The sequence below is a fragment of the Manacus candei genome, unplaced genomic scaffold (genome assembly GCF_025592945.1).
Source record: "Manacus candei isolate 608988 ecotype Guabito, Panama unplaced genomic scaffold, ASM2559294v1 h1tg000017l, whole genome shotgun sequence".
NCBI lineage: Eukaryota > Metazoa > Chordata > Aves > Passeriformes > Pipridae > Manacus > Manacus candei.
This window is the reverse complement of record NW_026138065.1, coordinates 6,633,963-6,659,252: the sequence shown is the minus strand read 5'-3', so window position 1 is coordinate 6,659,252 and position 25,290 is coordinate 6,633,963. Positions and strand designations below refer to the sequence as shown.

The window sequence follows — 25,290 nt, the reverse complement described above, 5'->3', positions numbered from 1 at the left end:
GAGTTATGTGATCACTGTGTGCAGCTACTGATATGTAAATCCCTTGGTGACTGATGGTTGCGGTTGTGTGAGGAGTTAAAACAGAATACATATCATGGAAAATCGTTATGTATCCATTTTGAAGAGTCTGCTATCCTTAAGGACACTTTTAACCCCACTTTATGCAACATTTCAATACTTGGTTTCAAGAGAAATATTGTAAATTTTAGGAAAAAAGCTTGCATACGGAGAACCATTTTTTACTTAATTCCCCTGGCTCAAACATACTGTCTGGGATTAAAAAACCCAGGATTGTAGTTGGGAAAGTATGTTTCATTGTAAAGCAGAATATTAATTCCTTGTGTCAGAAACTTAAGAACTGAAGTAAATTGTTATTATAAGTAACAAACCTTAAGAAAAGAAAAACAACCTATGTCTAGCAACATAAAAAATGTAAGTTGATAGCAGCAAAACTAATGAGGCATGATTATCAGCAAACTAGTCTTGTGGTTAATTACAGTTTCTGATTTGGTGTTTTCCCTGCAATTGGGACAGTTGAGAGATTTCTCACTACTGTTAACTTCTTTTTGCACTCATCCAAGTTCTTATTTGAAAAAACTGTGAAGTGTCTTACCCTTACACTCAGCCTTTTTGTTAATAATTTTTATAGAAACTTAACTACATGAGATTTTTTTTTTACCTTTAGAAAACTTCAACCAAATGTGACACACTATTTAAAACATTGAGGTATGTGTGGAACAGGGAGTTATTACGCGTTTAATTTTTTCAGAAAATCAGGCTGAAGAAATCATCCTTCTTGTACCCTTAGTTGGCACTAAACTCATTTCTACAGCTCTAGAGTAGAATATATGGGAGTTCTTAGCACTTCTGTTTTTCTTACTTAAATAATGCCTGTTGCACATGTTGAGTCGCAGTATTTTTATCAATATGTAGACCTAGAAACCTGTTAGTTGAGTACTTCGTAATCCTTTATAGTTTACTTAATACACGTTAGGATTACAGAATATCTAAAACTCATTGTTAGGGTGGAAACACAACATGTATTTGTAGCTTGAGGAAAATTACTTGTGTTATGCTAATACACCTCATTCAGTTCTGAAAGACAAAGTGTTATATTTCATGTGAAGTAAATTGTTGGAATGAGAACTTCCACGTGTTCTAATGGGGAAAAAGACTGTGTACCAAGTGATAATCTGAAAATTACTGCATTGCATCCAGCTACTCAGTGGCATTCAAGCATTTGACCCTTAATTCCAATATGTAACTTTTTTCTTTTACTTACGAATTACAATTTACAATTGTGTGCATTTGTTGGCTTCAGACGACCAGAAGTGAAATTCCCTGGTTTTTGGGGAGAGTTCTGAACACTCGGAAATGAAATACCAAACACAGTAAAGTATAGTGATTATAGTCATGCTTGAATATTTCTTAAGTATTCCAGAAGTTTGGATTTTATTTCTCTGCTCCTCTTTCCACCCCTTTTTTCTTTTTTTCCTCCTATGAAGGGCATACATGTCCGTTGTGTAAATCTGAGTCTCATGTTCTTCCTTCCCTTGTTCACATATGATGTCATATTTAGATTTCTTTGTTTGCTTTTCCTTTTCAGAAGGAATATGAGCATTGTTATGAGGGAACAATAGCAATTCTACTCTAGCTGTCTTTATCATAATGAAATTATACTATACAATAGTCTTTTGTATTATTCAGGGCTACATGGAAAAAGTAAAACCAATGGTAAGGGATGGTGTTTATTTCATGTATGAGGCTTTACATGGACCACCAAAGAAGATCTTAGTAGAAGGTGCAAATGCAGCACTGCTGGACATAGATTTTGGTAGGTATGACCTTTCTGAGACACATGTTGCTATACACTTACTTATGTTGTGAAAGAAAAACACTAAATATAAACTCTCCCGTGCTTAGCTGCTTTTATGGCAGAAGTGTTTTGTATTTTGGAAGAACAGTGCTCTGTATGACTAGCAAATAATAAGGGATGGATGAGTGGGTGTGTTAATTAAAATATTTCAAAAAGCTTTAGACTCTCCCAAAAGTAATTATTTGAATAACAGTAAATATCAGGTGGCTTTTCTTAGAGTGTACCTATTACTTCAGTGTCTGTAATAACTCACAACTGTATACATCTATGGAAAACACTTGAGAATAGCCATGGAGAACTTTTAAGAGGCAAAGTGTATAAGCACAGTACTTCTTGACTTTTGGAAAATCAGCTTGCCTTTTTTTAAAGTCTTTATATAACACTTGGTTCTCCACTGTTTCACAATGTCAGGAAAGGTGTCGATAACTGCTAATGAGGCAAGAGTGAAAAGGTTATCCCAATCAATTTGATATTAAAAATGGTGCAGTTTTTCTGAAAACACTGTGATTTTGCTAATAAAATTAGAAGCTTCTAGACAGAAGCAGCTTCCTATTTTTTATGACATGATTTTGTTTGGTTGTCATTATATTGTAAGAACAGGCAATTTATTATACCTGTGTGTGTGTGTGTATATATATGTATATATATATATCTCATAGCTTCTATGATTGACCTCCTGCATTTTGTCACATTTTTCCAGTCTCACTAGCCTTGTAACTGTATAATTTTTATTGTTAGAAAGATGCTAAAGCCTGAAATTGAAGCCTGTAAGGAGAACTGTCAAATATAAAGCTGATGTGCACTCTGCTTTCAGCTGACAGGAGTTCTGACACTGGGCATTTTCGAACATACTGAATTTGAAAGCCTCTTCCTTTAAGAGGAAAAGATATGTCTTAGACTAGTCACTCGAAGTGTAAGCGCCCCAAGTTTTCTGATTATTATCTGCATATTAGAAGGACACATCCTTTTTTAACAAGTAAAAAAAACAAAGAGGAAAGAATTCTTCAAATATGCTTGTCACAGGGAAATCTTTGATGCAAAACTGAGGTATTTACAGAAAACTCTAGACGGTTGTTTTTTGTAAGTGGTGAGGATTTTGGATTTCATATAAATAGGAGATGCAAATAATCTGAAACTCATCAGGTATGTCTGTGATATATACAGAGTTGCTTGGGTCACTTAGATTTTTTTTTTTTCTGTGCCTGTGCCATGAGACCCACACACAGAATATCTGCTCTCCTTAGGTAGACACCATCAGTAGATTGGACACTTGGGTTTGCAGTAGACGAGCCGTAGTCAAAAGGTTTGACAATGCCAAGTTTGATCATTAAGCATTCTGAGTGAGGCTTTTTCTGTACCTGGTTGCATAAAAGTCTTAATCCTGAAGTGAGTTTTATGAATGTGTGTCTGTTGTCAGTGAAGTTGGTAAATGCCCAGCCTTGCAGTCCATCACACTTTCCTGGAGCCCGTAATGAAGGTCACGTGTGCATTTGTCTGGGGATGGGGATGCAGGTCTGGGGATATGTGGTCTCCTGTTTTAAACACTGAGTGAGGATAAACCAATGTAAATATATTAGGCTGGGAGGTAAAAGTGAGTAAGAATTGTCTCATTGACTCTGTTTTTGACCTCTACTTGCTATATTTACCTGTCAGTAAAGAAAACCTCAACTACTTTGTGTTCTAAGAAGGATAAAGACTAATGCTTGCAGACTGCTGTTACATATCCCCTGTAAGCCTGGGTTTTCCTCTTGAGCAATTTGAGTTAAGCAAAAGAAGGTAGAGATACCTGAAGCTAATCTGCAAAATGTCACTGAACCGGCCTCTGAAGGATTTTGACTTTTTAAAGTTGTCTGTAGTGCTGAAAGAACTCTGTTGCTTTCAGTTCCTTTTATCTTGGTTGTTCCCCTCTTACCCATCTCTGACTCGCATCAAAAGACAAAAAAAAAAGTCTGATGCTTGAGGTAGAAGTTTCTTGATTATGTGCAGTTATTATGAGACTGAAGTATTTGTTCACAATTCAGCTAAGGAGTGTCATGCTCTGTTTCATTTTCCATGAGTTTAAAAAAAAAAAAAAGAGAAAAGGTATAAACCTAAGGATTTTGAGATGTTTAACTCTTATCTTTGCAGTCCAGGCTGCATTTTAAATGAGGGATGACTATTTAACTAGAAACAAACTTTTACCACTAATTAACTAGACTACCTTCCAGGAGTCTTCTGTTTTAAATGATTTTTTTTCATTTGATTATGGAAGCAAAGTTGTTCTTGCCAGAATTCTGCATTTTATTGCAATTTCTTATCCTTATAGTGTGCTGACCAGTATGTAGAGATTGTATTTTATTTTTTTGCCCAATATTAAAAATGGCAAACCTGTATTCTCTAACCTTTTAATACTATTTTCTTAAGTCTCCACTTAAATTTTTGCCTTGTTCTTTTGGTGAGTATATCTTATATAAGATAGCAAGGCATGGTTTTCTGGTGTCTTACTCCAATTTTTTACTTGTATGATCATTCAGAATTGTTATGTAGTCAACTTTCCCCTCTGTACCAGTTGAAGTAAGTGGTAAGATTTCTACCTTTGTCAGTAGAAGTGGACACTGTACATACAAATCTAAGAGCTCGTTGAATGTGTTCTTGACTGCAAAATACATTTCTTGTGTGTTCTGGTTTTTAGTGTTGTAAAACCTAGGTAAGTGCAATGCAAGTACTATTTATCACCAGGTTAGATCTTTAAAAAAACCCCAACACTTTAAACCCAAGTTTTAATAAGTTTCTAAAACCATTGAGTTTATTTTTTAATAGGCACATATCCTTTTGTGACTTCATCAAACTGCACAGTTGGAGGTGTGTGTACTGGTCTGGGCATGCCACCACAGAATGTTGGGGAAGTGTATGGAGTTGTGAAAGCATATACAACAAGAGTTGGAATTGGTGCCTTTCCTACAGAACAAGATAATGTGAGTATTATAGCCCTAGATGTGACCTGTGACTGGATGAAATAACTTGTCTTGTCTCTCTTATGTTAAATCAGAATTAATGGTTAAATGCAAGTAGATGACTGTGTTTGGATGTCTCAATCTTCTGATTCTATACTGAGCTTACAGGGCTGCCAAATATGGTTGTAAGTTTCTTAAACCTTTCTATGGAATAGAAAGCTAGAGCAGGAACAAATTTGAGAAGTTTGTGTAAAAGGCATTCTCTTGAATTAGGAAGAGCGTTCTGTATTTCTGTTTTCATCCCAACAGACAGCACTGTGAAAATTTCTTAAGGTAATTTACTATATATTATAAAATGTTGTTAAGTAATCACCTGCATGATGTGTTGCAAAGCAAAAAAACCAACACACTTATGTGATAGTCTTACTCTTTGTTAGGAAATTGGAGAATTGCTGCAACTGAGAGGTAAAGAGTTCGGTGTTACCACTGGTAGAAAGAGAAGATGTGGCTGGCTGGACCTCGTCTCACTCCGATACGCCTACATGATTAATGGATTTACTGCGTGAGTATTTTTGACAGCTTTGCTGGCAAACTGACATAAAATCATGAAATGCTGCAGATTACTGTAAATTGTACATATGCTGATTAGTAACATTCAGACTGTTAGTATTGATTTGTTGATTGTTAATTTAAAATAAGATGCAGCCAGGTATTTGCAGAGCCAATGTTTGATTATTTTGCTGCCTTCGCTCTAGGACAGGAATATTTGGCAGAGGACAGGAACAGACAGCAACAGGCATGAAGTGAAACAGTCTCAAATGGATGGTCATAAAGTATATTGGCAACATGCTCATTAAAAATATAAATTATATATTATCATTAGAATTATAACACTTTAAGCTATAGACCAATCACTTCAACTAGAGAATACCTGTTTTTTGATTTTTACCATTTTCTTGTAGTACTAGATCTAAGGATGCAACAAAAAGGATGTTTAAGGCTTTTTGTTTTATTGTTTTGTTTGGGTGGTTGTTGTTTTTTGGGGATTTTTTTGAAGTCAGACCAGATAGTAGATTAGTGCCACCTGAGATTAATTGCAATTTGCAGAAATCAGTGTTATATTTGATTTTTTTGTTGTTGTCGTTTACAGTGTGATAAGATTCACGAGTTGTTGAACTTGTTTAACCAGAGTAATGTTTCTTTGTAGATTGGCACTTACCAAATTGGATATCTTGGATGTATTTCCAGAAATCAAAGTTGGCGTTGCATACAAACTAGATGGTGAAATCATACCTCATTTTCCTGGTAAGATTTCTTGTTTAACAATTTTAGATTTTGGTGAAATATAATCTGATACTTTAAATGCATTTTACTTGTAAAACTTAGGACAGTAATGTGTTACTTGAATATCTAGCCATTAGTGTCTTCCCAGATGTGGCAGGGACATCTGTTACCACACCTGTACCCGCACCCTGAAAACGCCTGTACCAAATACTGTCGTTTGTCTGCTAGAAAGATGCAAAGTGCTATACAAAGCTTCTAAAACAGAAATGTTGTTACTGCTTTATCCCTTTTCTTTTATACAGCCCGAATCACCTTCAAGCTAAATTAGAAGCTTGATTCATACTCTTAAACCCAGTTATCTTGTTCCCACTACTGTATTGATCACCATTTTTAGCAGACCAGGTCTCATTTAAGCATGTTGTGAACCACATGAGAGACATGGTGTTGTTGAAAAACCACATTTTTCTCTCTGTGTGTTACTTTTATAACAATTCACTTCCTTAAATGGTTCACAGAGCAACCAAAACCCCTTTACACCTATGAATTGGAAAAGAGGGAAAAGGGGTGGAGAAGGAAAAGGAGGAAATGAACAATTAGTTTAGGTGAAAGCAAGTCTGTCTTCTAATGCATGACCAAAGTATATCATCTTAGCATGATAGAAACTGTAGCTCCTGAGGGGGACAGTGGTCATCTTAGTGGTCTTTTTTACTTCATCAGTGTACCTGCATGTTAAAATATTCAGCTACCACAAACCAGTGTTTTTATAGATAATGCATCTTGTTCAGTTTGCAGTAGTAGAGATACTCCAGAAAAAAGGAAGAACATTAGACAGTACGAAAGACAGGGCTTTTTTATTTTTCTAATGTGTGTGTAGATGCCCATTTTCATTCTGATTGGTAACTTGGGTAGAGGTTGGTCACAGGTTACAGTTTTTCACATGATATCATCAACAGAGAACTTTTTGCGGGTGAGATCAACGGTAGTAATTGGATACACAACTCACAGCAGGATTTATGAAGTACAAAGATGTAAATACTTATAAAGGAGTAAGTGATGATCTACCAGTAGTCCTTGAAAATAGCACATACCTGGTAGAGGAATTCATAAGGAATTAAAAAAAAAATCTTTTGTTTCTCCATGTGCTTGTGGGAATTCTCTGATTTGCCTTTCAGTATCTTCAAACAAAAGTGCCAGTTAGTCTGAATGCATGCTGAAAGACATGTCATGCACTTTTATTCAGGAAATTAGTACTCATCTTGCACTAAACCAGGGAATGCTTTTCCCTTTTTAAGACTCAGATAATCCCAATTGATACCCATATCAAAACATTAAGGACATTTGTATATGCTTTAAATGGCCTTTGAACATAATGGAGATAGTGTATTTGAATTGAGAACTACTCAGTAGATGCTTTTCCTGTAACCCTGTCATCTAACCTGAGGCTATTTGGCCTGTCTTGTGCTCAAGCCAGAAGGACCTTCTCTGGCAGTCCATCATTAAAGATGGCATAAGCATGTGGCCATGTTGTCCAGTACTTTTTTTTTTATTCATTGTGTGTCTCAGAACCAGAATCTGGTTACATACACCTCCTGAGGAGACAGACTTCACCCCCTTTGTATGTGCCCAGGTAACAGGTAGCTGACCTTTTGGTCTTAGCAGCATAATGTGGCTCATCTACCTATAACTGTGTTTTTCTTTACTCTATGAACAATTAAGAATTCTGGTAGAAATTTAGTAGAAGCTGTTGACATGCTGTCTTCCTTAAAGTGTCAGGAAGGAGTTTGAGCTGAACTTCTGGTAAGCTGGAAGATGCTGTCTCTCACACTGCCTCTGTGTTCCACACCTCTTTTTGCTATACTCCTCAACATTTGGCAGCATTTTCAGCACATATGCTGCAGGTTACCCCTGCCCCTGGCACAAAAAACAAAAGGTAACTTTCTTCCCACTTTGATTTGCAGACCATTAGACTGTTTCTGATGTCTGCATCTCTGCATGCTGTGTGCTTTTTTTTTCTTTTTTTTTTCCTTTTTTTTTTTTTTTCAAACTTGCCACTGACATTTGAATTTAATTTAGAAGAGATCTAGTCTGGGAATCTCACTGGCATACTATTTCTTTCTCTCTCCCCTTCCTACCCTCCTACTCTCTTGGAGATGTTCGTGATTTACCCTTCTTGTGAAATGACTGTCTCTAAATTAGAAGCACACACAGTACCCACCATCTCAGGAAAAGCATGCCATATTTCATATATTGTTCCTCTTTCCACCTGGATCAGAGAATCATACGAGTCTCACTCAGGGGTTTTTTTTAGCTTAACTTTCTGTGGGCATTTCATAATGGCTTCTTGAAAAAGAACTTTAAATGTCTTATAAATTTACAGCTGACCTCAGTTGGTATTATTGAGGTTGTAGTCTTTTGCTGTGGAGCTGGCCAGTCATAGGAGTTCATGGAAGAGAGAACTCTCTGGTAGCTCTGAGCTGATCAGTTAAAAAGGAACGTGAAAGCTGTGGTCTAGTTTTGCTAAGGCCTCCTATCCAAGTTCAGACATCAGTTGATCTCAGCAGAGAGACACACAACCTCTAGCTCAGGAAATTTTGAAAACACAGATCCTTAGGAAATTGGGAGATTATTTTGGAGAAGCTTCTTGCTTGCTTTTTTTTTCCTTGTGCTTTTTCCGTGGGCTTCCTGCTGTAGATCAAAGAGCTGAGACACTATTCTAGATGCACCTTTGTTTGATCTATATGACTGTTTTCATGTTCAGTTTCTGGAAATTGCTGGAGGATCTTTCTCTTACAGTAGTGCCAGGTCCCAAACTCAAGCTATTATTTCTGAGTTGGAAGTAACATCACTTTCCAAATTATATAATTATATTTGGTCTGTCTGTTATCTAATTAAGCTGTTAAGGAATATTCTAGAAACCCTAAAAGACAAATCCGCTTAGTGAAGAGCTGAGAGAAATCTAGATGGTGACTACATCTGTTACTGTTACTGCATTGAGCTAAGTTTATGACTTATATTTACCACACATCTTTTATCACACCTGCTGGAAGAAAATTAAAGAATCATTTGAAACATCAAGAAATATATCCCTTCTTTTTCTTCTCTCTTATGGGGAAGTAAGGAATTGAGATAATATAGATTAATGGAAGATGGTAATCAAAATGAGACCATTCAATTCCAGTTGCTTTCAGCTTTCTTCCTCTAACCTCATCAGAGAGGCTTCAAAGTAAAAATGCCTGTGGACGTGCCAGATAAAGCGTTCAGTCACTTTCCCTTTTCAGAAAGAGAGGTTAGCGACCATCTGCACTGCCTGGAGATTAGTTTGTGGTTTTGCACTTTGAGTATATCTGTTCTGTTTTACAGATCCCCTGGACAGCAGACAACACCTCAGTTGTTACTGCTGGCAGTTAAGAAAGTGCTTACCCTTGGCCTCCCCAGCCCAGCATACTTAATGTGCCTGTCTGTCTGTCTGGATTACCACAAGTATTGAGTCAGGATCATTTACCTTTAACCTGTGAACACCTCAGTCCAAAAATGGTGCATTTCCTCACTGTTTTGAGGACAGTAGAGCAGAGTTTCTTTCTGTCTTACTCAAAATGTGTGGTTCGTAAGGGCTGTCCTTACAACATTGCTGCTGTTGAACTACTGCCTGCACCAGGACAAATTGTTCAGCATGCTGAGTCTGAGTTTGTTGGCTAATGCACATGCTGGAGGGGATTAGTTATGGCTTCGTATTTGCACCTCTACTGTGCCTCTTGCACTTAAAACCTTCTCCTAGGCTGACTAGATGTCTTTGCAAGAGCAACTTGATGTAAGACAGAGAGCCTACGTAATATTAATTACAGTGCCTCTGGCAGGCCCCTGTCTTTTTTAGGAAGGCAAGAATGAATGTGTGCCACCTCCCATTTTTTTAATCAATGTATTTTGACCATTTTCAGGCTTAAGGCTTTTTTTTTTTTTTTTGCTTTCCTGCGTCATTCCAAGACTAATGTTCAGATAATTACTGGAGTGATTGAATTCTAGAACAATATGCTTAGCATCTTTTTCAGTACTTGAAATCATCACAGGGTTCAGAGTTAATGGACAACATTGTAGCAAACGAAGGACAAAATGGAATGTGCTTATTGTTTCTCTTCTGAGAAGCAGTTGGAACAGTTATGTTCATACATCCTGTGGGACTCCACACTGGTTGACAAATCCATTGTAGAGTTTTGGGGCAAAGGGTCTGTGGGCATCAGAATTCTGTTAAGTATAAACTACATCCTATGACTATGTTTAGTAAAAGTACACTCCTATGCCATTTTAAAATGTGTTTTAACTGCCTTACAAACTGGTGCTTAATTTTGCATTCACAATTCCCTCATGAAGGGGGAGCTGGATCTTGGTATTTGTTCAGAAAAAAAATCAACATTTTTGGGAATTATTTTCCCCAAAAAGTTGTTTTCTGAACTGAAAAGATTGTGGTTTAAGCAAAATAAATGCATGTGACTGAGCACTGGAATTCCTAAAGTCTAAGTCCTGATAATTATTGGATTTTTTCCCCTATGCTTATATTAACAAAAAAATGACACCTTCAATGCCTGTATTATCTTATGAGCAAACCTCTTTGTGTAAGAAAAGAATAAAAAGCGTTATAGTTATGTGTTTCATAATAGAGAATATATAATATGCAGGGACATAACATTTTTGTTTCTGTTTGCTTCTCAGCCAACCAGGAGGTCTTAAATAAAGTAGAGGTTCAGTATGAGACACTCCCAGGATGGGATACGGACATATCAAATGCAAGGGCGTTTGACGAGCTGCCTGTAAATGCACAAAATTATGTTCGCTTTATAGAAATGGAGTTGGGTGTTCCTGGTAAGTAAAACAGATTTTCTTGCTGGTTTGGTTTATTCCTGCTCCATGAAACCTGTCTGGTATTTGTATTAATGAACATGCAAAATACTGAAAACTAGTTTGTAGCTGTCATAATTGTGATGTACCTGGTGACACTTGTGATGATGGTTTTACTTCTTTTTATCCATCTATTTTGTTGTTGAACTGAAAATTTTCAGAAGCTTTAATATGCTTCTTTCTTTGGCTTATACTATAGTTCTTGTTCAAATGAGATTTTTTTGGTTGTTTTATAACTTGCTTAAGTGTCTTTCAGATTGGTTATCAAAGGAGTTCAGTTTTGCTACTTTATGAAGTCAGTGGGACTACTAGTTATTAATTAACGTGATTAATTTTATGTGACAGTAAGAGTTCCTAAACTAATAAATTTCTCTAATGCTCCCTAATAAAGATGATCCTGTGGTTCCAACCAAAGCTGGGAATTAGGAGATGATGCAAATCTTTACTTTTTTAACAGTTTCTATCTGTCTTTTTATCTGGAAAAGCAATTCATTTATTATGGCAGCTTCAAGACTGTACCTGCTTTTCTAAGTTACCAGTGTGTTCTTACTTTGAGAACAACAGACATCATTATAATTTCTTAATGTGCAAATAGTATATGCTGTGTTTTTATTCAGACTGTGGTACTTAAGATCTTAAGTGCTTAAGAAGATAAGTGCGCATCTTAAGATACAATCCGCTCTTGCTTTGTATTACTTACAATAAAAGTTTGCTTTTCTCTCCTGCAGTTAAATGGATTGGAGTAGGGAAATCCAGGGAATCAATGATCCAGCTGTTTTAAAGATTTCAGATGCATGGAAGAAAGCACACTCCTCAAAAGACTGCTCATTCTTAAATGCATTAGTAGCCCGCAAAGCAAAGATGTTGGAAAGATAGATTTTTGCATGGAAAGAAATGCTAGAGTTGATACCCCCAAATCAATTGCTACTCCTGAAAGAGACTTTAACATGAACGTGTATCAATTCTTGTTCAACTGCAATTTCCAGGACACTCGTCATTGTTGTTCAAGGTGCCATCAGATTTTTTTTTTTCTTTACCAAATACTTACTTCATAATGTAATTCCTGTTTGAAAATCTAAGGTAGCATTGCTTTCATGACTGTTTGTCTTTGTTATCCTCTCTCTGCTTTTGGCGGTGTTACTTCCCTGAAATTTTAGACAGTAAAAATAATGCAGTTTTGCACAGATAGTTTTACATCCTCATTATTTGTATTCCTAAGGCTGTTGTATTCTAAATGACTGCTCTTGTGAGTAATTAAAGAGGGGGAGTCCGATTTTATAATGCTATAAATGCTGTCTAAATTATTGTGTGATCTGTTTTTTAAAAGAAGATGTGATGCCAAGTTGTTAAGAATGTCCAGGTTTTTTTATCTGTATAACACAGAAAACTTACTCTTTGTAACTCACAGAGGATACTCAAGTGTTTACCAGGAAGTGTGCCCAGAAAGTTAGAAAATCGATATTGTAAAAAGTTCATTTGCGATTATTAAAGAACTATTCTGATTTTGAGTTAAATGTTTTATAATGTTACTTTTTTTTTCTGGCATTTTATTAACTGTGCTTCTCTGCTTCCAAGGCGCAGATCTTAAACTGTTTCCCTAATTAAATGAGGTTATATTTATATTTGGTGAGAAGTCTAACATTTTGGTGGCCTTTTAAATTCCTTTCTTTAGAGTCAATAGAAGATGTTTCTCTGGAGAATTGCCAAAGTGCAGACACTTTGTGATTATAAGCTGAAGATGCTTTAGAAATAACATTTAAAGTATTCCATGTATTTGCTTTAGATGTAGAGTAAATAACAAGTGTTCACCTCAAGATATCTGACATATTTGGGCTTTTTATTGTTGAGTAATGAGAAAATGTTCTAGAACTATTTAAATTTATAGCCATTATTATATATTCCAAAGAATCTGATTTCTTTTTGCAACAACCCAATAGCTGCCTATTCCCTTTCCAGATTTCTTGACAATGACTGTTTTTACACATTATACTATGGTATTCGTATGCTTCTTTTCACTTTAAAATAAAACTTACTTTGTTTCCTAAAACCAAGTTTGTATCAGGGTGGGGCAATATTTTAGATTTAGTTTGGTAGATTTCAGCCATGCAGATGAATATAAGAAATTTCTAATGCAAAATAAAAGATACAAGGCCTTTTGGATTGTCTGGAGTAACCATATACTGTCTGAAATGGAATAGATTTGTAGGACTGGATCTGCTGTTGAGGTGTTCAGCACAATGTTTATATTCTAAATTGACACAAAATAAAATTGCTTATCGTAAGAGGAAAGACAGGAGGGGGTTGAAGGATAAAACTACTGATATTTAAGGAACATTTTCTACCGAGTTGCTTGCATGTGACAGAGCAGTTAGCAGGGTGTATATTTTACTTGAGTAATGTGTAGAAAGAGTAGGATACCACAGAATGCTGGAAAATTGGCAAGTACATTGAGAGGCCCGTGCATCAGCATTGCATGTAAAGATGATTGTCCTCTGCGTTAAAATCAAATAACTTGACGCTTGTTTTTTTTCTCGGAGGGCGTGAGGGTCTAGTTTTGCTGTCAGACTCACAGTCCAGGAAGGAACCATAGCATCCCTTTCTAGATGAAGGACATCTTGAATTGAAAATCTTTCTAATTCCCTGATGGAGAGAAGGAGGGATATAACTGTGTGAAACATAAATTCCAGTGTATTTAGAAGAAAAAAAAAATTGCTATTTTCTAGGCGATAGAGAGAATCGACCTTGCAATGTGAACAATAGGTAATAATTACTGAGTATTCTTGTTTTCCTATAGCTGTAGGAGGCACCAAAGGGATTTCTGCTATCAGTGAAACTACTGTCCAAGGACTAGGGGTCTAGCTGGTTCAAGAAGTGAGGAAGTAGATAAATGAGGGCATGCATTTCCTTCTGCAGTAAGTAATAAATAAAGCACAGCTATGTAGCTTTGTTTCATTTCTTCGAAGCAGAGACCTTCAAGTTCAGAGTATGTTTCAGTTCTTCCATTGTTGTTACTCCACTGTACAAACTACTGTTGTTTTTCAGTGGAGGAATTCATATTCCCAGATGCAGCAATATTTCTAAGCAATACTGCTACTGTGTACAATGATACAAAGTATTTGTGCAGTATTTTGAAAGAAACAAAACAGAATTGTCTTGGATGCAATAGTGATTTATGTTCTTTTGCTTTCTTTTAATTTCAGCTGAGATTTTTCTATGGTTCTTCCACTCAGGTGCAGGCCTGGAAAGTTGAAAACGTCCTCCTACCAGTACTGGTCTAGGATATGTGTGGTCCAGGATCTGTTGATGTATATTTACTCTTATGACCTGGAGTGAAGAATTTTTCTTTTCCAGTTTCAGGTGGTTAAGCTTGGCATCTGTAAAGCTATCGTGTTGTCCCTGCATGCTAGTTTTGCCCAAGTTTTCCTGGAGTAAATTCTTGGACCTGGTGCACAAACACTTCTGCTAAGGAATTTCCCCCTCCCCCAGTGGGGCCTTTTCTACCTTTTATTTCATTTGCACGTAGCGGGAAAGGCTGTGATGTGTTACCACCAACCTGACTGTTGTGGAAACAAATATTAAAAGTTTCAGAGATTGTTTCAAGCTTCATGTTCAACTGTGGAAGCAAGAAGGAAGAAGAGACCAGTAGCCTAATACTCTGCCACCAGCAGTGTGTTCAGCAGGGGCAAAGTTAAATAGCTTTGAAGACTCATGTAGTTTTTTTTCCTCTAGATAAAATCCAGTGTTTTGCTTTCTTTCTGCCGCACCCCCCCCTTCATTAGTCAAGAACCCTTTGGTCTGAAAGGAATGCCACACTTAATGGCAAAAGGCTTTCAGTTGTCTGTCACAGGCTAGTAGTGAGCTGTAGTAAAAAGAAAAACATGCATGCTTGAACAAGCATATATTTCTTAGGCCCATCCTGTATGCTCCATCTCTGAAGTCTCTTCTGTTGTTGGCATGTAAGGGGAGAGGATGGAAGCATAGGATAGTAGTTGAAATTGATTCTCCTCCAAGCATCCCCTCCCGCTAATGGGATGTTTTCAGGAGGAATGGATACCTGTTAGACCCAACAAGGCTGATGACAGACAGGGTATTTTGATTTCATTCTGTTCTTGCTGCCACTGAAATATTTACAAGGCTGATTCTCCCCGGCTTGTGCTTTACTGCAGCATTAATAGCCCTTAAGTCCCTACAGTTTAGTGAGCCTCCTTTACTAACTAGATAGGAAGGAAAATGAGGGATACTTCTGCTGCTTAGCCTTTCCATTTGTGTTCCATGTGTAATTGGGTTTTGGCATGCAGCTAATGGACAAAACCTTCAGATAAAGTGGCAGATAGATAATGTTGATGTCCTGCATGACAGCTGCTTTTGTCTATCATCATCCTGGAAGTCTACATCCTGATAGAAGATGATAGTTTGCTTTCGATGTCATGGCCAGCTCCCTTAATGAACCATAATTGAGAGTTTGACTGGTTTAGAAAAAGTAAAAGCCAAAGTAGCTGGGAATGAAAGTGACAACTAAAACTGGTGAGTTTTCTCCTGCCCATACTGTTCCTAGTCTCTGAAACTGTGAAACTTAACAAACCTGGTGTTATGGTAATCAAGCACACTTGCTTTTGGTGCGTGACAGCTTTACCTACTGAAGGTAAAGTACAGACTGCTGTGCATGCATATGTACACACAGGTGATGCATAATTTGAAGAGACTTAAAGTTTTACACCATTTTTTGTTGGGCTGAGTGTTACAACTTAACTGACGTATCATCTTTAAAATACCTTGCAATAGATACACATTCAAATATATTCCATTCAACTTTAAACAGAGAAAGTTGAGTTAAATCCTGAGGATCTTCACTGTCACCTTAGAACCACTAAATCAATTTATCAAAGCAATATATTTTCTTTCACTAGGTTAGATTTTTTGAGTGATTAATCAGTTTGTGCATACATCCAGGTACTTAGTCTTTAACTCTTTTGATTCACGCTACTAGCCTTATCTACAGTGTGTTTGAGTAACTATTTTTAGATAACAACTGCAAAGTACAAATAATTTTCCTTGTTCATTGGATGCCCTCTGCATTGTTACAGAGGGAACTGGGATACCTGAGTGTTGGCAGTTGGTATGGCTTTGGGGGCAGCTCTTTTTTTCAAAAAGTGAGATTACTGTTAACTTTTTTTGTGCATACAGGTTAGGACTAGTTCACTTACAGTGAGGCAGACCTCCCTAGTTCATCTTGTGTGTCCCTTTCGACAGGAAAAACAGCATGGATCACTTAATTGAGTTTAGATAGGGTAAATCAAATGCGGCTTTTTATGAAGTTTGATTGTACCAGTTGCTAGTGATCTTTCCCTGAGAGCTGAATTGTCAGAGTCAGGTTGGAATGGGATTTCAGCTTTGTAGTTTACTGGAACCAGTTGCAGTTTACTGAAAGGTCTGGGCAAAAAGCATAAATCATTCTGTAATCTCATGCTGACATATGGTATGTAAATACCATGATCCACCCAAAGAGTAGCCAGCATTATAAATGTACTTTCTAATCTCCTGCTGAAATGAGCGCTCAGTATAATGCAGCTGTAATCTAATAGATATTAACAGCCTGAGAATGTACAGTAAGACCTTAATAATTCAGTATTGTTCAATTGGCTCTGACTTGTAATTAGCTTGATAAGGGTTGTGCCTCTTGCAGTCAAGCAACTAACTGTATTAGTTTAATATAACTAGAATTTCCAAAGCCTTGACTTCCCAACAGAAATAGCCAGTGACATTCTACTATTTTTTTTTAATTAAACATTTTTGAAGTTAATATGCAATACAGCAAATTTTCATGGTGGGAAGAAGTCCAGATTTTTTTTACAATGATTTCCATTCTAGATTCTTATATACATGATAAAGTCATGCAGCACTCTTGGTATGGCCTAAAACTTTTTGGTGTAGCTTTGGTTTACTCTGCCTGGATTCCCTTGTTCCTCTTGTAGACCAAAGTCATAAAAAAATCATTAGAAGTTGTTGCAGCATTGCCCACAATAGGCATAAAAGGGGAAGGCTTATTCCACAGGTCTAGTGGGTTTACTTCAATGCACAAACTTACCCTGGAGCTCCTCTGGATGCAGGTGCCTTGTGGACCCATCCTAGTTGTGCGGGTTAGAAATTGGACATCCTTTCCAGGATGAACAGCTGAGCTGATGAATCAAGCAAAAAGAAGTTAGTGAAGGTATAAGGAGGAGGCCAGAGAGCAGGAATCCCACCCAAGCTGTGGAAAAGTAATTTATTTTGTGTGGCAGTTATGGAAAAAAAATATTTTTCTCCCAGTACAGAGCTTACAAATGAATAAGGGGGTGGCATTGATAACAATGCAAAATCTTGCCTTTCTTGAAGAAATATGAGTTTGTGCAGATGAAGGCACTATTTTCTTAATTTAAGAACTAAGAGCTGGGCAATTCTTCTCCTCCCTGCCCCCCCCCCCCCAAAAAAAAAAGAGTACCCTTCTGAAATGCTAAAAGTCTTGAGCAGACTTTTTTTATACAACTGACTGATAGCCTGACCTGTGCACATGCTGTGTGCTCTGTGGTTCAAGAGGCTGGTGGCAAGATCGGTGCAGGATCTATAAACTCCCTTAGTTTCTTTGCAGAGTATAACATGCCAAATTCCTACAGACAATGATGTTAAATGTTTGGGAGTTTTTGGTTGGTTGGTTGGGGTTTTTTCTTAAGGAGTTGCTGATAGACTTGAAAGAACTTGCTTACATGGCTTGAATGTATTAATCTCCATTTTGGTAGCAAAATCCCTGTGGGATAGCATGCCTATTAGGGATCCCTCAGGAAGAAAAGAAACAATGTCTGCATGTAATAGTAAAGATTCTACAAAATGTTAAATTTTGCAGAGCTATGGGAGTCTCTAGAATGAGTTGCACAATATCAGTGGCAGGTCATAGAGTACAAACAAATGCAGGAGCCAGTTAACTTTTTAAAGAGTATTTTATGTCAGGACAACAGCGTGCTGCTCTGTGACTAAAGGCAGAATTTCTTTGCAGACTGATTCATTATATCCATGGTCTGATATGGTCTGCTTGTTTGTCACAATTAAGTAATAATTTATTCTACCTCCTGAAGAATGAAATTTGGCTGCTGTGTATAAAACACTGACTCACCAGTATTTGGAAAACAAAGTAGATATTTTCTGTGCTTTGTTGCCCATCAAAGTTGGTGATTTATGTTTTGGCCACTCCATGGCAACTACTTCACTGGAGTGTGAATTAATATTGCAGCTCCAGGAGTTTGGTGTTAAAATTGATTCTCACCAGAGATCTTAGTCAGACTATTGTTTTGAATAGTGTCATGACACAGCCATCTTAGAAACTACTCAAATACATCCACAGTTAATTTTTTTTTTCCTAAAACTAAGACCATCGCATCTTCCACTTAGTTGTAGAGCATGATGTAAAACCTCCTTATCTAATTCAGTCTACAAAAGAATGTATTTTCATGCTTTAGATAATTTCAGTCAATCTTGGAAAATGTAGCTATACAACATACAAAAGTGACAACTCCAACACTCACACACAATATGAGCTGTTGAGAATCACTGTTATATTTACCAACATTTCCATATCCCTGTCAGCCAGTTCTGCACAACTGTTGTCCTCATCATAGTCAGCAGCACCAACAGAGATTCCTCTCCTCTCCCCAACTCGTCCCCGGGGGTGATTCTTCTTCTCCAGTTTTACCCTGGCATGGCTTCAGCGGGAAGCGTTCTTCATCCCTCGTCTTTGGGAAGTGGGGGATGTTGCATCTTCCTTTCTCCAGCAGGAATTCTGTATTTGGGTTGCCAACCCAGCTACCTGAGAGAGTGCCAGTAGCAACCATGTCTACCACAGAATTTACAAGGTTTCTCCCAAACCCTGAGTAGCTTGTCTGTCTCCTGGTGTACATTTCAAGGGCCCTCATGTCAGAATTTATCCTTCGCCTGGACATACACCCAGAAATAGTTTTGAAATTTGCCATTGGAATGTTTAGGTTACATCTTTCTCTTTAACTTTGCCCGTAAAACTTTAGTTACAAGTTTCAGAAGCTTTTGAAACATGCTGTATTAAAAAACCTCACCATGCTCTGAGTGAATGTGGCTTTGGATTTAACAGACAGCCCCATAGGAGAGAGGCCTAAGGCAGAAGATAAATGGTTCATGTAGGGACCTGCAGGGAGCCTGTGGAGGCAAGGGGAAGCAGCATGTCCAAATGCTCCAGCCATACAGTTAAAATTGCAGGACCATCTGTAATCTACTTGCTTGTGCTAAATAGTAATAATCCATTTAAAAAATAGCCTAATCTTGCTTTTGAACCCTGTGTAACTTAACACAGAAAAAAAAATTATTTTTCCAATGTGAAATCCATACTGCTTTTGAAAACCAAGAAAACTCATACCAGTAAAGTTTAACTACGTGGTATTTCTGCTTACAGACTGGACAAAGACCGAGGCTGCAATGTTAGCTTACCTTTCATGCAATGAGGTTACAGACTTCAATAAATTATGGAATTAAAATCAGGAAAGGCAAAGCTTGCAGGCACAGTCACAGGCACTGTCTGCCTGAGCTCCCTTTCCCTTGCTAAGATGGTGTGAGCAAGTCCCTCTGCCTCTCTAGGCCTGTTTTTTTGATAGTTCCTACTTTCCATATTGACTTTGGAAGGGGCAAGGGGAGCAGTCCCACCAGTGTCAGCCTTGTGTGAGTGTATTTTGGAGTGCTGTTTGAGCCAATTTACTAGCAATGTTGCAGTTGACTATACACAATAAAATGGAGTGGTGTCTTGGGAGACTTAAGAGCTGGACAGGAGAGGGGAAAAATTAATCTGTCAACAAATCACTTGGAAACTTGTGCCCCTGCACACCCGAGCCACCCTCCGGAGTGCTGCTGCACTTTGGTAAATTAAACTGTAGTGTCTGCTAATCCTCAGGTTGCATTCTCTTCAAGTTACTCCTAGGTCTGCGTGTAGGAACATCTCCTAACTGGTGAATTTTAAAGAAGAAAGTCGAAGGGAGAAGAAACAAAAACTATGATCTGGCACAGGAGGGAGTCCAGGGTTGGTCTTAAAGGGTAAATTTTTTTCTGATGTCTTATTGGACATGCTCTCCAGTACATCTTACTTGCTGTAGACAGAAAGTAAAGCTTTCTTTAACCTTTCTGGAATTAGAAATGTAGGCGTAATTTGAGTAGATTTTTTTTATGCACCCTTCTGTCATATGAGCTACGACCTACATCTCAGCACTGAAATAGGGAGACCAGGAAAAATGAGGTGGGGCAGGGAAGAAGGAAGAGCTTTGCTTCTGACACACAGACTCCTGGAGCCAGGAGGGGCCATGAGGGTCTGGTATGAGCGGATGGTCTCTGCCTTCAGTGATACAGACAGGCACTTGCCTAACCTGAGACCTCACAGCCTCTGTGGTGATCTGCTCTGGTGTTTCACTCTTAGAAAGTTTCTGCTACCAGCCACTCAGATCCTTCCTGCTGCAGTTCAAGCTTGCTGTTTGGTGGTCTTTGCTATGGATAGGGAGGACAGATCATTCCCTCTTTTTCTGCAGCAATGTTTTGGGTATTTGCTGTGTCCCTGTTTTTTCCCCAGACCGACCAGTTCTCTGAAGCTCTGCTTGGACATAATTTTTAGAGATCTCCAAGGCTGTCTCTTTGGTTTATTTTTCTCTGTGACTGAGGAGTTGAGACCTGAAAATGGTCACAGTTTTTCCGCTGATGTTTGCTGTGCTGAGTGAAAGGGATGGATGACATAATGTATCTTGCTTCAGGAAACTTAATTATGGATTCTAGTATGATGTTTCCCAGCTTTTTAATGTCACAGGTTTGCTGATTCATATTTTGGTCCATTTTCCATTTGCTTTATTGATATTTTTTTGCTTAGGTGTAGAAACTTGTCCACAGCCTTACTGCATTGTAGCCTATCTTTCTCAGACCCTTTCTCCAATGTTAAAGTAATTTTGAACTCTCAGTGTGTTTTCTATTGTACTTTTGGTTGCTTTCAGCTTTGCATCACCTGCACGTTTACTGAGGACACACTTTATCCCATCGCTGACTTCACCAATGAAAATCTTAAATTATATGAAAGCAGAGACCATTCACTGAAAAGATTTTGCTGGTTTGTTGATGAACCCTTTTCCAGGGTGTAATTTTTTTTTTTTTCCCCCTGACCGAGTCTGCACCTAACCCAAAGCAGTTTTATCTAGACCACATTCCTTTGTTTGTTTCTGCAAACATCCTACAAGTCTGAATATGTCACAATTCGAGCTGATACCAACAGCTTGCTAATGCTGTCAAGAAAATAACCTGATCTTGAGTTTGTGGTTGCTGAGTCTTGTGCCAAACCAGTTTGCCTTGCTCACCTGGAGGTGGTACTTGCTGCTTCCCATGAGGAGAAAGCTTGAGTTTACCTGTTGGATAAAGAAGTGAGAGGCAAATACAAACAATATTTTCACTAATTCCTAGCTAATCATAACTTATTAAGTTACTTAATAATTATTAAGTTTAGAGTGATCTTAGAAAATTGGCTGTAAATGGATGATTTTTGTGCCACTTTTTTTGTGAGAGTACTCTGAACATACTTGTTCAGTCAACCGCAATTCATTCATTAATATGGATGACAGCTCTGTCTACTGAAGCACCAAAAAGAAATTCCAAAAAGGACATAATCTCATTAGTATCAAGCTGCTTCCAGAGCAGAATGGAAAGACGGATTTTCTTCACATTGACCACTCTGCTCACTCCAGGCTTTGGCCGTCCCTGTGGGAGCCCAGTTCACTCTCATTCAGAAACAAGCAACGATGGTCAGATTCAGCCCTGGCATTTTGCAACCCTTCTGTCTTCCTGTTTTCTCCCTTCAGGCAAAATTGTGTCAAGGTGGTAATTTTGGTGCAGGCAGGTGGAGACTTGTTCCTGGAAGAGCAGTGGTGGGGCTGCATGGGAGACGAGAGCTAGAAACTGATGGGACAGAGTGCACTGGCTTGAGCTGGTCATGGGCTTTGCTTGGTTGGCTGTTTAGAAGAGCAATTTCCAAATTCAGCACAGTCAGTAAGGGAGAAAAATAGATACAGTAAATAAAGAAACTTGCAAAGTTTTTTTTATAGTCATTCTAGAGGGCAGAGCTGGAATTTAAAAGGTTGCGACAGCCATGGTCTGTGCCCAGTAGCAGGGGGCTGAGAGATTTCATTCCTTATTGTAAGGAATCCAACTCATTTCAATTATCAACTCATTTCTTAAATAAAAGGAAAGGACTGAGAACATTTTCCTCTCCTTTCAACTTACCCCCCTGCCCCCTAAGTTTCCCAACACCACACTTGCATTGAAACTCAGGCTAAACGTTTCCCTTCAGATGCTGCCCTCTGCAAAGGCTTTTTAGACAGAGGCAGCTCGTGAACTGAAATTTGCTGGGCAGCCGAAAGTGAGCACCTCTGGCACCTGAGAGCTGCCGTCCCGGCCCAGCGCCGGTCAGCTCGCCACTTGCCCGGAGACAAAGGGAGCCACATCTGAGCCATGCTGAGGCTGCACTTGCCGGAAGAAACCTAACAATTCTTATTTACCAAATTGGCAAAATCCTATCATTGCAATTAAGGGGATATGTAATTAACTGTGTCTTAATTACAGCAGCTGCCACTTCATCTGAATGCAGCAATTTGCGGAGAAACCGGGGGAGATGCTTTAAATTCGTGTGTGTAAACAGCGCGAGCACAAACAGTGCGGCGTGTGTGGCTCCCGGGGCCGCGATGCCTGTCCCAGGAGGCACGGGGCGAAGGGAAAGGCTCAGTGGCTGCCAGCCTACCTGCCCGTGGTGGCCTCTGGAAATCCCTCGGGGAAGCAGAGAGCTTTAGCAGACCCTGCCACAAACCTCCCGCCCAGGGGTTTTACCTCGAGCTGCAGGGCTCAGCGTTGCCCAGCGCTGCAAAGCCCTCCTCACAGAGAAACGTTTTCAAGAGCGTCTCACTCCTGACTCCCGGCCTGTGTGAGAGCACAAGCCCCTGTTGTGTGTGCTGAGTGTACTGAGATTAATTTTGCTTGGTCTTTCACCATCCACTTTCATGACTTCATCACTCTCGGCTGGCAGGAGCAAAGCGAGGGAAGGGGTGGAGGTAGCACACACTGCCCGTCTGTGTCCCCTCTGTCCTCTCTCTGGCTGTGCTCTCCCTGTCTGGCTGCTGCAGGTCTATGTGATATTTTCAAAACGTCTGCTCCCTCTGCTGCTGCAGCCTTCCTCTGGATTGCAGGAGTCATTTCCTAGGAGCTGCTGTGGACTTCGAGTGTTGCTAAGTTTTCCTTAGTGAGTACTAAGAAGGTCAGGGTGTTTGTGGATTCACTTGGGTGCTTGGGTTTCACCACCATTCCAGCCCACCTCAGTGGTTTCCTGCTCCTGCTTCCTGCCTGTAACCAGGACTTGGTGACTGGCTGTGCTGGTTTAGGATAGAGAGCTGTGACAGGGTGGGTGTGGTTTTCCATACCTTGAGAGACAGCCTGAATTTCCCAGCCCTTCTAAGGCAAGAGCCATTGGTGCTCAGTGGGTAGGAAGAGGACTGGGACTGCCTTCCAGCTCTGCTCCCCAGCAGTGACTCCTTCCAGAGATCATGCTCAGGGGCCATGTTATCGCTCCGTGCTTCAGCTTACACACCTCAGCAGCATCTGTGCCTCAGGTACAGCTCACAAATACTGAGCTAAGCCCAGAAGGCACTAATTGCTGAGCTGCAACTTGGAAAGAGCCGTGAGCCCCCTCTGCCACTGCTAATAAATAGGATTGATGCTACAAAGGCTGAGGACTGTGCCTGCTGAAGTTGGTAGACATCATGTGGGCTCCATAATTCAACTGCATTGATTTGTCCCATATGTTTCACATGTGAAATAAAGCTTCTTTCTGTCAAGTCAGCACAGGAAGGATATCCTGCTTGGTACCAGCAACATTCCTCTGGTTTCCTAACTGAAACCTAAACTATTTTCTAAGTATTTCAGTAATGTGCATCATCACAAAGACTTCCTTATTAATATGAGCATCAGGAATTTGAAAAGATGGGATGACGTCCTGTCACTATTTAAATGATGGCATGTGCTCTCATGGATGCTGGTGTGACCAGAATTTCATCAACCATTGCTACTCAGCTGTCACAAGCTATCTTCACATCACTTTGTGGGCTTCTGGGTTGCAGTCAATGGCACTTTGAGGAGAAGAAAAACACAGTTAAACTCGTTAAAACTTGTCCATATTAACATTTTAAAAAGCACTTAGTCCTTGTAGATTTACATGATGACTCAGTCTTCATGGAAAACTTTTAATGTTTCTCTTTCTGTCTTCTTTGGGATGAAGCACTACCTGCATGGTGTTTTTAATACCAGTTACATTTGCATGGATACATGCGCTTTGTTTCATCGACCTTCTTGTTTTGCACCCCCCATTTGGAAAGGTAAAATAATAGAGTATTCTGACTCAGCTATTTCCTTGGCATTTGTCTGTAGTGTTAGTGGTTGTGATTTCGGTACAGTCTTAGCAGAATAAATTAAATAAAAAACAATAGAAGAAGACAAAGAAGCCTTTCAATTTTTTTTAACCAAAGTGGAGCACCGAGGCAGGAGTGATGTAATTTTCATAGCTGTGGAGAACTTCAGCTTTCACCAGTGTGATCTGCAGGCTCCAATATGGGTGCCAGGAATCTAGCTTTCAGTAACAGGATTTGGAAATGCCACTGAAAGGTTCCCATTGTCAGCCAAGTGACCCTAGCAACGATCACAAAAGTAATGCAGAAAATATCAGACAGCAGAAAGAAGATTTTTATCTCCATGTTCCCTGTTTGATAGGTGCATGGTTTCATCCCACCCTGCTGGCACTACCACCTTCATAGGACACATAAATGCTGTCAGCACAGTCACCTACTGAAGACCTCCCTCGACCCTGCCAGAGGCCAAGTGAATTATGTTTGCTCTCCCGCGCATAAACCTGGAGAGACAAACCTGCAGTTGGTCACACTTAGGCAGTTTATATTCGAGCATCTGTCATGCAGTTAAAAACGCTTTTTTTTGACATCAAGGTGTTTGACAGCAGTGAATGTCCAACACCCAGGAGGTGGTGTGGCAACGCTGTCGATCTGTGAAAGCCCTCCCCACCCTACCCCTGTTGTTTCAGCAGCTGAGATCCCTGGATTAGAGGGACATGCTGGTTTTTGCTATGCTCCCCCCACCCCCAGCCCACACCATCTCTGTTCCCCAAAGGCTGGCCCCTCTCTGCAGGAGGCAGGCAGGGGCCGCCGGCTCTATCAAATTGCAGAGTGTGAACAAAGGACC

General features: G+C 39.2%; 1 protein-coding gene across 1 annotated transcript in view; it reads left to right on the top strand.

The window, feature by feature from the left end:
• Positions 1 to 12,497, top strand: part of ADSS2 (adenylosuccinate synthase 2) — a 38,184-nt gene extending 25,687 nt beyond the window's left edge. The window contains exons 8-13 of the mRNA XM_051783346.1: positions 1,708 to 1,834; positions 4,676 to 4,830; positions 5,247 to 5,371; positions 6,017 to 6,114; positions 10,798 to 10,947; positions 11,712 to 12,497. Of these exons, the coding sequence (XP_051639306.1) occupies positions 1,708 to 1,834; positions 4,676 to 4,830; positions 5,247 to 5,371; positions 6,017 to 6,114; positions 10,798 to 10,947; positions 11,712 to 11,764 (708 nt within the window). The 3' untranslated portion in view covers positions 11,765 to 12,497. The remainder of the gene's footprint in view (positions 1 to 1,707; positions 1,835 to 4,675; positions 4,831 to 5,246; positions 5,372 to 6,016; positions 6,115 to 10,797; positions 10,948 to 11,711) is intronic.
• Positions 12,498 to 25,290: the final 12,793 nt, after the last annotated feature.